Source organism: Leopardus geoffroyi, chromosome D4, assembly GCF_018350155.1.
Source record: "Leopardus geoffroyi isolate Oge1 chromosome D4, O.geoffroyi_Oge1_pat1.0, whole genome shotgun sequence".
In the NCBI taxonomy this organism is placed as follows: domain Eukaryota; kingdom Metazoa; phylum Chordata; class Mammalia; order Carnivora; family Felidae; genus Leopardus; species Leopardus geoffroyi.
The window spans coordinates 1,043,717-1,055,469 of NC_059342.1; the positions used below are offsets into that span (position 1 = coordinate 1,043,717).

The following is an 11,753-nucleotide window of genomic DNA, read 5'->3' on the forward strand; positions in this document are numbered from 1 at the left end:
AGTGTCCCACCCACTAGGTCACCTCTGCCCCCTCTCAGGAAAGACCCCCAGTCTGAGAGCATGAGCCTGCTGCTCAGGGCCTGCTAAGTAACCAGTGGTTTTGTTTTGCCCTTGGCCCTGTGTCTCTAGGTGCAGGATATCGTCAAGCCAAACGCACCCCACACTTTCGTCATAATGGGAAGGAAGCGGTCCCTGGAGCTGCAGACTCGGTAAGGGTGGCTGTCCCAGCCTCTGCTGCTGTGGGAACAGCTTTGACCTGAGATTTTAGCAGACAGCTTTCTTTTTCTGAACGGGATAACCTTGTGACGTGTTGTTTTTGGCTTATGTTACTCACTTATTTGTGGTTTACAATGTAACAGCTCTAAGGGGAAGTTGGTGAAAATTGAGCTGCTGTCTTCCTCCTCTTCTGCACCCCAGCAGACACTCTTAATCATCTTGGAGGTGTCTTTCCGGAACTTCTGGGTGTATGAACACGTACTGAGTTTTAAAATCGCACATGGTTATTTATTATATAGCCCGTTCTGCCCCTTGCTGTAAGAAATCATTTCATATCCAAGCCCCGTTTCCATAAGCAGCATAATTCTCTGTTATGGACAGTGGCCAGCTCCTGCTGACAGGCACCTAGGCTCTTCCTGCATCTTGATACTGTAGAAAGTGCTAGAAGCAGCGTCCTTGTGCCAGCTCTGTGCGTGTTTGTCAGCCTGTCTTTCAGGAAGTTTCCTGAAGTAGAATTCATTGGTCAGACAGTAGCACATCTGCTTTAGGCTTTGGTGGGTGTTGTCACACTACCCTGTAACTGATGCCAGGCTTGTGCTCTGAGGGGCAGGAGCGTACAGGAGATCCCGCCTCTCGTTTCCACGAGCAACGTGAGATCTTTGTAACAACTGTTGTGGTCCAGGGAGGCGTTGATTTACATTCACTGCAGGGGGATCTGCATACCACACCTGGCCATATGTGATCCTGTCTAGACACATCTGACCCTATGTGGCCACACCTGACTCCACCTAGACATACCTGGGCACAGCTGACTCCTCCTGACACGTTTGACTCCACCTGGCCACCCCTGCCCCACCTGGCCACCCCTGCACCACCTGGCCACTCCTGTCCCACCTGGACACACCTGCCCCCCCCCCCCAACCTGGACACACTTGACTCCAGCTGGTCCCACAGGACTGCACCTGCCCACAGTGTGCCAGAGTACTTGGGGATGGTCCTCCAGCCCTTGAGCTGCACTTGGAGGCTGTGAGCAGCTGGGGCATGTGCTGTGGGACTGACAGGAGCCTGGTGATTAATGGCGTCTAAGACCGGGTTGGTAAAATCCTGCTTTTGTTTTTATAGGACGGAAGAAGAGAAGAAAGAATGGATTCAGGTGAAGCTTTTAAAATTGTAAAGTAATTGACCAAATTCTTGGGCAGTGTGGCCATTTCACGTTGCAGCAAGGGATAGAGTGGCCCAGGCATTGCCCACCCATGTGTCCCCTCGCAGTGATGACGTGACCCTCATTAAGTCCCTTCAGATGCCACAAGTCTTTCAGTCGGCTCACGTGTTTGGCACCATAGTGAACAAATAAACACGGGCGGCCTGGAGGTGGGCAGGTGGGCACGTGGGTCTCTGCTACCTGGTGGGTCCGAGGGGAGCCCACGGCCAGCCGGCACGAGCAGCAGGTCGCCTGGAATGGGGAGGTGGCCAGTGTTCTGGGGCAGCCAGAGCAGACTTGGCTTGGATCAGACACGGTGGGGACAAGGGGAACAGAGACTAAAGCCATGAGGGCAAAGGTCAGAGCAGGGGCTGAGGAAGGGAGCCCAGTGTAGCGCTGACCCGGAAGGCCTGTGGCTTCCAGAATTCTTAGAACAGAAATCTGGGCAAGGAGAGAAAAAGGAACTTCGAACAGAAACAAGGTGGGAATGCTGCTGTGGGAAATGGATGTGTGTCTGCAGGTCCATACAGAATGTCCGGGAAGCATCTGTGGCAGCCTAGATGCTGGCAGGCGGCGGGGGGTGGGGGTGGGGGTGGGGGTGGCACCTGGCATGCAGGGTGGGCCTGGGACCTGTGGATGGGGAGTAGAGACTTGGTTGGCCATGGGTGACCTGTGTCGGGTCGTGGGTCAGAGGGACGTGCGTGGCCGTGGGATCCGTCCGTGAGGACAGAGGTGTGCTGGCCCCTGCCCTCCTGGATGTGCTCGCTGAGGGCCCTGGTTCTCTGTGGTTTCATCTCAGGTCATTGAGGCCACCATTGAGAGGCACAGGCAGAACAGCCAGACCTTCAAGGCCTTCAGCGGCTCCTTCGGCCAGGATGAGGACCCCTCTCTCGCCCCAGAGTCCCCTGTGAGCACCAGCGCCCTGGAGGCACGGCAGGGACCCTGAGGGGTGGGCACTAGGCCCGATGCAAGAGGGCTGGCGCCCCGGGGAAGGACCAGGGGCCAGCGTATGGGTGACATGCACTCACTGCCTGTCCCTTACTGAGTGCTGACACAGGGGCCATGGGGCTCGACGAGGTGGGTCAGTGCTTAGCTGGGCAGGAAGGAAGAATGGGCCTGGGTGACGCTGTGCATGAGGAGCTCGCTTGTCCCCACACGCAGGAGGCAGGGCCCTGCCCAGGGCCAGGTGTGGGGCGTGTCACCCGCAGCCACCCCTTAGGGGCCACCTCCTGTGGGCACAGTCATGAGTGCCTTCAGAGGAGGGGTCCCTCCCTCCCACCCCCCAGCAGAGGCACCCTTGAAACCAAGGGAAGCCCGGCCCAGCCTGGCCCCGCAGCCTCGTGTCCCCGTGTCCCCATCACCAGGCCCGGCTGGCCCTCCCACAGCCTCACTGGGTCTGCCTGTCAGACCACTTAATATTTGCATCATATCTGTCCCTTTTTTTCTGCTTCATGAACGCATTTTGAAAGAAAACTTTGCATCCGTCTCAGGCCACCTTAAGCAGAGGCAGCCTGGACTCCGAACCATCCCTGCGGCTACAGAGGGGCAGGAAGAGCCAGGCCCTCTTCCCTACCCTACACGGTGGGGCACAGACTCTGCAGGAGTGTCCCACGCTAGGCCCGGGAGGAGCGGTTCCCCAAAGTCCCAGCAAACACTGGGCCCCAGTAGACCCTTCCTGCCCCTGTGGTCAGGCAGAAGGGGTAGGGTTACGGCCACACTGGATGTCAGCGCGGGGCCGTGGAACCTGCACTCATGCTGACTGTCTTTGTCCCTTCCAGGTGGTGAGTGCCAGCTCTGAGGACCCTGCTGTGGCAGCCGGCGGTGGAGGGGGCACCATGGGGGTGAGTGATCCCTCCAGCTTCGGCAGGGGTGGAAAGTGGAGGGTGAGCTGGGACCAGGATGCCACCGCATTTGACCTGAGTCCCCTCAGTGACAGGCTCTGGCCCTGCTGGGAGAGGACTCGGGGGAGCCTGCTGGGACCCGTGTGTCCATTGCCTGGGTTGGGTAGAGGTCACACAGCTGGGCTCTTTACCTCCTGTGAAAAGTGACTCAGGGCGGTGCCTGACCTTTAGGCCGCTGGGTCATCCAAAAGGGAAAGGTCAGCCCCCTGGCCCCAGGGCTCAGGAGGACAGGCAGGGGCGCTCTCAGGGAAGGCTCCTTGGAGGCGGTGTCTGACCCATGTCGGGCCTAGGAGGATGGAGGGAGGTCCTCCCTGCAGGCCCAGGAAGACAGTGGTGCCCGAGACCCCCACTCCAAGCCTGCTCACCTTCTTGCCACCTGGGGCCAGGCAGGCAGGGAAGGAGCGAGGTAGCCTGTGTCCCTGTCCCCACCCACGGACAGGGACAGGCCTCCTCTCCTCTGGCTGGTTGGGGGGTTAGGTAGGAGGGTGAGTGTGTGTGCCTGGCACTTTGTGAGTGTGGTTGTTGACCACTGGCCGACCAGTCGTGAACCCTGATGACAGCTGTGACCCGAGACACCAGGGGAGTGTTGCACCTGTGTGCTGGAGGGGACACTCCTGGGCAGGCTGGTGGGGAAGGGCTGGAGGCCCACACTTGGGCTGGCTGCCCGAGGGTTTGCTCCTGAGTCCCCCACGTCACATTCTGCGACCCGCCAGCCTCTCCGCTCCTCTCCCACGCCCTCACCTTCCAGGCTCACATCCCCCCTAGGTGCTGCCTTCAATTGCTATGGAGTCTCTCAAATTCAACGTTGAAGCGCAGAGCTCTCCCAGTGAGGCTGTGTGGCCCTTGCGGATTGGTCGTTGTTCTGGGCGGCCCCATTTTGGAGAGAGGCTTGGGAGGCAGGCCTGGCTTCTGGCTCCTTCCTCGAGTTAGGAAGAGGGCATCTGAAGAAACTTTGGGGAGATGGCAGTTGTCTCCTTGGCCACAGGGAGCAAGGTTCCTGTCATGGCCTGAGTTTTTAGTGAGAATACATTAGTCCCCTCCTCCCATCGTGGCCCTTGCTGGGAGGGGCAGGTACACCTGGACACTGCAGCCTCCTGCTGCTTAGGAGAGTGGAATCTGGGCCCCCAGCCTGTGTCCTCGGGCACCAGGCGCTGGGAAAACCTTGAGAAGCTCCTGGGCCCCCAGGGAAGGAGGGGGCATTTGGGGGTCATGAGGGGTGCAGGGGCCAGGTGACAGGAGGAACCCCCTTATTCAAGTGGTACAGCTGCCCCATGGCGCTGGGGAACAGACGCAGTCCCCGGCAATTAGAGTAATTGAGTCAAGAAGCCTGAAAGGGGCATGGGCAGTGGGGAAGGGATGGTCTTGTCACCGCCCGTGAACTCCCTGAGGGACTTCCTGTGTCCGGCTTCACCCTCCTGACCCTCCCCTGGGCCTTTGCACCTGCTCGGGGCCCACGACATACAAACAGTGCAGCAGACTGGCAGCTGCATGCTTTTCTCACTGGTGCGTCCTATGAGCAGAGATGTTTCTGGACCTGGGGCAGCTCAGTGTGGGCACAGCCCTGGCTGTACAGGGCCTGACTGAGACCTCCTCTGGGCACCTATACGGAAGGTGCCCAAAAATGAGTTTTCATTCTGACACCGAAAGACTGACCCTTGCTACAGACGTAAGCTTACTCTTAGCACATTTAGAGAGGATGGCTAAGCCCATGCATGCTGTGCTGGTCTCATTTCCTGAGCCCTGGTGTCCTCAGACAGATGCTTCTGCAAGCCGCTTTTCCTAAGAGAAGCTAAACCCAAACCAGGAAGTTTCGCAAGTAGCTGAAGCCCTCAGTGTTCTGCAAGAGTCACGTGGCTCTTCACAGACGCTTCCTGGGGCCCAGACGCATGGGGGGGACATGCAGAACCCTCTAAGGGAGTTCCTTGCCAAGCAAGGCCCTGCCCCCACCACCACCACGACGTGGCGCTGCCCTTCCACCCCGAGCCCAACCTCTGGGCTCATAGGACAGAGCTGCCCACAGGGAGCAGAGGGGCAGGGCAGGGTCCATGTCCACGCCCTGCACGACCCTCGGGCAGGTGTGAGGTTCTTTCAGGGGCTGCTTGTCACAGCCACCTGTTGGGGGCAAACGTTTGCCTGAATGTTTCTCCTGCTTCTATGCTGTGGGACGAAAAACACCCAGTGAATCAGACCCCAGCGCCCTGGGCAGAGACCCCCTCCCGCATCCATGTTGGCATGTGGGGTGCTTTGGGTGGAGCCTTGCGGGTGCCACAGTTCTGTACCTGCCTGAGGACTTGGCCCAGGCCTTTCAGGTGTCGCGGCATCCAAACAGATGAGCACTGCTCTCATCCACTCGTCTGATAACCTGACTACAGAGGGAGCCTGGTGCGCCAAGGAGACCCAGTCCCCGGCCTTGCGGGTGGGTTCCTGACCCCTCAGTGTCAGTGTCAGTGTTGGGAGCTGCACGGCCTGGGGCGAGCCACGTCAAGACCAGACCGAGGGTGCTGGCGTGGGGCTACAGAATGCTCTCCAGAGAAGGCTGCTCCCCTCAGCCCCAGCCCCCAGCCTCCCTGTTGTGGAGCTGCCCTTGATTCCGCTGACCTTCAGGCGGTGCCCAGGCGCTCCAGCCCCACAGCATTCGCCTCCAGCTCTTACAGGCCAGCCCTCTCTGGCCCTCCTCCTGCCCCAACCCCCTGGGACACCCCGGAAGCCCACTCGGACTCCCGGCTGGGATTTGTGGCTCTGGCCTTGGGCCAGCGCACACATCCAGCTGCCCTGCTGCTCTCTGCCGGCCACTTGTGCCTCGTAGGCCCTTGGTGGGTCACCCTGAGGGGTGGTGGAGGGCAGGGTGGGGGCCTCTGGGCCATGGCGTGCCTCAAGGATGGCCACATTCCCCTTTCCTCTCCCTGCCCTGTGCCCCCGACCCCAGACCCCGTCCCTCCCACATCTGGCCCTGAGCAGTCCTGAGATAGTCTCCAGGAAAGGAGCCCTGAGTGAGGTGGGGAGAAATGGGAACATAGAAGGAGGGTTGGCACAGTCAGTCAGGATCCACCTGCTATGATGGGGCTTGGGAGCCGTTGCTAACCCCACTGTACAGATGGGGGACCCTGAGGCTCGGAGAGACGATTCGTTCATGGTCTCGTGGCTGATGAGGGGCGGCGCAGGGGCTGGGGGCTGTACAACTCCTACCCAGATGGGGAAACCAAGGCTCAGCCAAGTGGCCCTGCTGAGCCCCCACCGAAGCCTCATGCTGTGCTGTCTGCACAGTGTGCACCTGCTCACACCTGCCTCCTGCTGGTGAGAAAGCCTTTGCCTTGGGGGTGGCTGGGGTCCTGGACACAACTGAAGTCACGGTGACGAGGGGATGGGAGCCGAGCGCGCAGACCCCGCCGTCCGTGGTGCAGACGGAACCTGGTGGGGCCGGGAGGCTGGGAGGGGGCTGCTCGCAGAGGCTGGTCGGCATTCTGCTTGTTTACTGGTTTCTTCCTCTTCTGTAAGATGTTTCTGGTGAACAACTGAGCAGCTGCAGTCAGACTCGGGCTAGAAAGTTACCCTGGCCCCAAACAGCCAGTAGCAGCCCCCGGGCGTGCCTCCTGCGGCCTTGTCTCCGCTCACAAATAACCTTTCTGCACGCGGGTCTCCTCCCTGAGCGGCGTCCGGGCAGCCTTCAGCAGTGCCCCCGCTTGTCGTCTGACTGCACCTCTCACACAGGGGCCCCCCCCTTAGCTCTGGGCGACATCAGAGGTAGGAAGAAAAGTGGATACATTCGACAACAGAATCCTTGTCTGCAATCACTGAAGCAGTAGAGTAACATGGAAACCCCTGCCCTCGACCTCCGGACCCGACGCGGCTTGTTTAGACGAAAAGCGCTTTATGGTGTTCGTGTGACTTGTCCCAAAACTGTGTAACCTCTGTGAACACAAACCACATTCGTTTCCTGACTTCCTGTTGATCCCCTGGCAACCCCTGGGCGGGAGGGCCAGACCGCTCGGTGGAGGCTTCGTGGAGGCCGAGAGGGTGCAGTTGCCGCCCACCTCCCTGGTGCCCAGGTGGGCCCTGTGTGCCCCTGAGCCTCAGGCCAGCGGCACGGGCGCCAGGCAACGCGGGCCACGCCGGGCAGAACCCCCTCCCCACCTGGGCGGCTGGGCACCGTCTTCTCGGACCCAGCAGGTTGTCACTGGCCTCCACGCAGGCCGAGTCGATCCAAGCAGAGATCCAGACCCCTTACACCCTTCCTGTGGGCCACAGTGACCCCAGGGCAGCCTGGGGGGTGGAGCTGGGCGGGAGCAGAGGCGACGTGCTCTGCTCTGTCTTCTGCGCCGCGAGCGTTTCGCTCTGCGCGTGCGCTGCCCGCGTGCTCACCCAGCTGCCCCTGCGCCCTTGTCGCCCCCGTAGCCCGAGCCGAGGAGAGGGTCTGCTAAGACCAGGCGCGACAAGGAGAAGCAGGGCTGCAGGAGCTGCGGCGAGACCTTCAACTCCATCACCAAGAGGAAGCACCGGTGCAAGCTGTGCGGGGCGGTGAGTCTGAGCGGGCGGCTGGGAGCAGCGTCCCCTCCCCGCCCGCAGAGCGGTGCCCTGGAGCAGGCAGGCGACGGCCGGTCCCAAGTAGGGGCTCCCCTCCTTCCTCTGGTCCGCTCGCGTCTGGCCAGCGCTGTCGTGGCTGAAAAAGTGCCAGATTTGGAACCACAGAGCTCAGAGCTGGGTGTCCCGGGAGCTGGGGGATGAGGGTGACCTCATGCCCTGTGAGGAGGTGGAGGGGATGGGGTGGGGGGAGGAAGGTGCAGGGTGCAGGCGTGATGGGAGCTCCCTCCTGCCGCTTCGGTCCGGGTGCTCCAAGGGTGCTGACGGTTCGGTGGACCTGTGGAATGTGAGGCCACCTTCAACCGGCACCCTGAGTGATCACCGTCTCCATTTCTCCTCGCAGAGTCCCCACGACCCTTTCTCTTGAGGGTGGGGTTTTGAATTTAACATTGGCAGGGAAGGTTGTGCCTGATGAAGTGTTCCTAGGTTAAGTCGTTAACATGGAATGTGTGTCAACGAGGGGTCTAAGCACAGAGCTGTCTTAGAACTGTTTTTTCCAGAACATACCAGCGGACTGTGCCTGGTCTGCTGTTCGCTGTCATGCCCTTGCATGAAACCTTGAGGCACTGGGGGAAGGAGAGGTAAATGGATGAGCCCTTAAGTGAAGGGACAGGTGGATGATGGGTGGGTGAGTGGACAGAGGATGGATGGTTGGATGGACGGTGGGTGGACGGTGGGTGGATAGATCGATGGAAGAATGGATGGAGGGTGCCTGGGTGGGTGGATAGATAGAGGATGGATGGGTGGGTGGATGGTGAGTGGTTGGATAGGTGGATGAATGGATGGAGGGTGAGTGTGTGGGTGGATAGATGGGTGGATGGATGAGTGGGTGGATGGTAGGCGGATGGGTCATCATCCATCCGTCCATTCACTTAGTCAACCGTTCTTAGAAATAGAAGTAGAAATCTAGCAGAAATCATGGAAATTGCTATGTCATAGGGTAACTTCATTTTCAATTTTTTTGAGGCCCCAAATATTTCTTTTCCACAGTACCCATACCATTTTACATTCACAGCAACAATGCTGAAGGCATCAGTTCCTCCACATCCTCACCAACACTTACCTTCTGTGTTCTGAATAATAGCCATTCTGACTGATGTGAGGTGACGTCTCATCATGGCTTTGATTTGCATTCCCCTGATGACAAGTGATGTTGAGCATCTTTCCATGTGCTTTGTGCCTCTTCCCAGTCTTCCTTCCGTGCACACACACCTCTTCCCAGTCTTCCACACAGACCCCTAGACCCTCCAGGTGAGGAGGCAAGTCCTGGATGCCCGGCAGGGGCCCGTACCAGGCTCCCTGTCCTCTGACGAGGCTCCTGCGGAGAAACCCTTCCCCTCTACGTGCCGCGTCTCTCCTGGCCCTTTGGCCCTTCCAGCCTCTTCCTGGACAGTCTTCTGTCTGGAAGGTGAGGTCACAGGTGCCCTCTCCCTTGCAGGTCATCTGTGGGAAGTGCTCCGAGTTCAAGGCTGAGAACGGCAGGCAGAGCCGAGTCTGCCGAGAGTGTTTCCTGACCCAGCAGGTAGCACCTGAGACCCCCAGCCCTGAGGCGGCGCCCGAGGACCCCAAGCACAGCACAGAGGTGGGCGGGGCCAGTGAACGTCCTGGACAGGAGCCCCTGTCCCTGGCACGGTGTAGACCATGCTCCCAGAGCTGTTGGCTTCCCTTGGGCCGGGACAGAGGGTGTGTGTGTGTTCAGTGTGTGCTCATGTGCACACGGTGTGTGCGTGTGCTCAATGTGTGTGTTCATGTGCACATGGTGTGTGTGTGTGTGTGTGTGTGTGTGTGTGTGTGTGTGTGTATGGTGTGTGCATTCAGCTGAAACACAGCCCTTCCCCGTGAGCCACACCCTGGTTCCTGCTGTTCTGTTTTTCCCTACTCTGTCTTTATTTCTTTCCTGGACCCACTGGTGGCCTCACTCTCCTAGAGGGTCCAGCCTGCTAGCAAGAGGCCTTGTGGTGACCTGGAGTGGGTCAGGCCAGCCCGGGACCTTGTCCAGTCTGCTCCCAGAAGGCCAGGCCTGACGCTTTTACCCCCACCCCCGCCCGTAAGGCTGCCACCTGCAGGGAGGCTGCGCCTGACCCATCCTTTGTGTCTCCAGAAGGCAGCGGCTGTGGACACCCAGCCCAGCCTGCTCTGTGGTCACCTGCGGGTGTCAGACAGCGGTGACGCTTGGAGCGAGGTGTGGGCTACCATCCCCGCGTCCGAGCCCCTGGAGCTGGTGCTGCACCTGCAGGGAGGCAGCCAGGTGTGTGCCCGCCCCCCCGGCCCCTGGGGTGGTGCTGGGGGGCGTGTCCAGTTCCCACAGCCCAGAGGGGCCTGGGCCACACTGCCCGGGACCAACCCCGCTCGGACTTGTGTGATCTGCGGCCTCTGTTTCCCCGGCTGCTCTGAGTCACCTCTCTGCTGCCCGCCGGTGGGAAGGAGTGGCCAGCGGTGCCCGGACCACAGAGGCCCTGGTGCCAACCCACCTCTCCTTTGCTGCAGGCTGGCCGGCCGCCACGCACCATCCCCCTCTCGGGCTGCACAGTGAGCGTGCCGGACCCCACGGAGACTCTGGACACCGGGCATGTGTGGCGGCTACAGCAGGCCCAGCAGGCCCTGTACCTGAGCACCCCGTCGGCAGAGCAGCAGCAGCGGTGGCTGGAGGCCCTGAGCGCAGCTGCCCGTGGAGACCCGGCTCGGGCCTTCCCAGGGGCCCCGTGAGCTGAGCCTCCGCCAGGTGTCCCCGCTCCGCAGCCACCACGGTGGGGCCTGTTGTCACCTGGGAGGTGGCGTCGGAGGCCACGTGCAGGTGCAAAGGGCTCGGACCGCTGGGGGTGGACAGGTCACGGGGCGCTTGACCCTGAAGGGACCTCTCAGAAGTGGAGGAAACAGGCCCAGAGGGGGCAGCTGCCCACCCAGCACGTCTCCGCAAAGAGCCTGGTTCTGCCCTCGGCCCCAGCTGTGTGGCCTGGAGTGAGGGTGCTGGCAGACTGTCTATTGTGGGGCGCCAGCTCTGGAAGGCAGAAGGAGCGACTTGGGGGTACCCGGGGCCTGGTGGAGGTCTGTAGTCCTGCCTTCCCTCTCTGCTGCCCCACCCCCGCCCCATCCACACCGTCTGTACCCATGAGCTGAACTGTGACCAACCAGTGGTGGACTCCACCCCTCCTCCACCCTGTCCGGGCCCCGAGGCCCACCTCCCCATTCGGACTGGCTGGTGGTCAGCCTGGGCCATCCCTGCGGGACCTCCCTGGGAAAGTCAGCAGAGGCCAGCAGAGGCCTGAGTTGTGTGCGTGGCCAGCGGCAGGACCTGCTTGTCTGCAGAAATAAATGCTGGCAGCCAGCAGGTGGGCACAGCTTCAGGGCAGGGGCGCCAGGTGGGGAAAGAGGGTGACAGCACAGCTAGGCCTGGGGGGCATGGGGCCCACCCTGTGGCGCAGTGTAGGGCCTGGGGCCCAGCCGGCCCCTCCCCCTGGTCCCACCTGGTCCCCCTCCCCCCACACCCATGACTTCTGCTCTCTGTGTGGTGCCTGAGCACCTACTGTGTCCACAGGACCTACTGGGCCCTTCTCTCCAGGATGTGCCCACTTGACAGCTAAGGAAACTGAGTCCTATCACCCCAGACCCAGGGGGTGGCCAGAAGTGACCCACTGGGAATAGCAGCATTCCGTGGGGTGGGAGGAAACTAGCCACCCCCCCCACTGCAGGTGCCCAAGGAGGGGTCCTCACAGCTGCCCCCCATGAGTTCTCTGAGCCGGGGCAGACCCGGGCCCTCTCCTCCTGCCCACCAGCCTGGAGTCCCCACACGCAGGTTTCCACAGTGATCCCAGTGGGGGGCCCTTTCCTCACTGGGCAACCTTGAGGGTCCGCTGGGA

At 60.9% G+C, this 11,753-nt stretch overlaps 1 protein-coding gene across 5 annotated transcripts in view; it reads left to right on the forward strand.

Annotated features, from left to right (window-relative positions):
* Positions 1 to 11,221, forward strand: part of FGD3 (FYVE, RhoGEF and PH domain containing 3) — a 53,268-nt gene extending 42,047 nt beyond the window's left edge. For 4 of the 5 annotated variants that reach the window (XM_045467701.1, XM_045467699.1, XM_045467702.1 and 1 more), the window contains exons 11-18: positions 130 to 209; positions 1,339 to 1,369; positions 2,217 to 2,324; positions 3,196 to 3,258; positions 7,711 to 7,833; positions 9,335 to 9,478; positions 9,998 to 10,144; positions 10,384 to 11,221. In XM_045467701.1, the coding sequence (XP_045323657.1) occupies positions 130 to 209; positions 1,339 to 1,369; positions 2,217 to 2,324; positions 3,196 to 3,258; positions 7,711 to 7,833; positions 9,335 to 9,478; positions 9,998 to 10,144; positions 10,384 to 10,602 (915 nt within the window). In that variant the 3' untranslated portion in view covers positions 10,603 to 11,221. The remainder of the gene's footprint in view (positions 1 to 129; positions 210 to 1,338; positions 1,370 to 2,216; positions 2,325 to 3,195; positions 3,259 to 7,710; positions 7,834 to 9,334; positions 9,479 to 9,997; positions 10,145 to 10,383) is intronic. The other variant, XM_045467703.1, reaches the window with a different exon arrangement.
* The last annotated feature ends 532 nt before the right edge of the window (positions 11,222 to 11,753 follow it).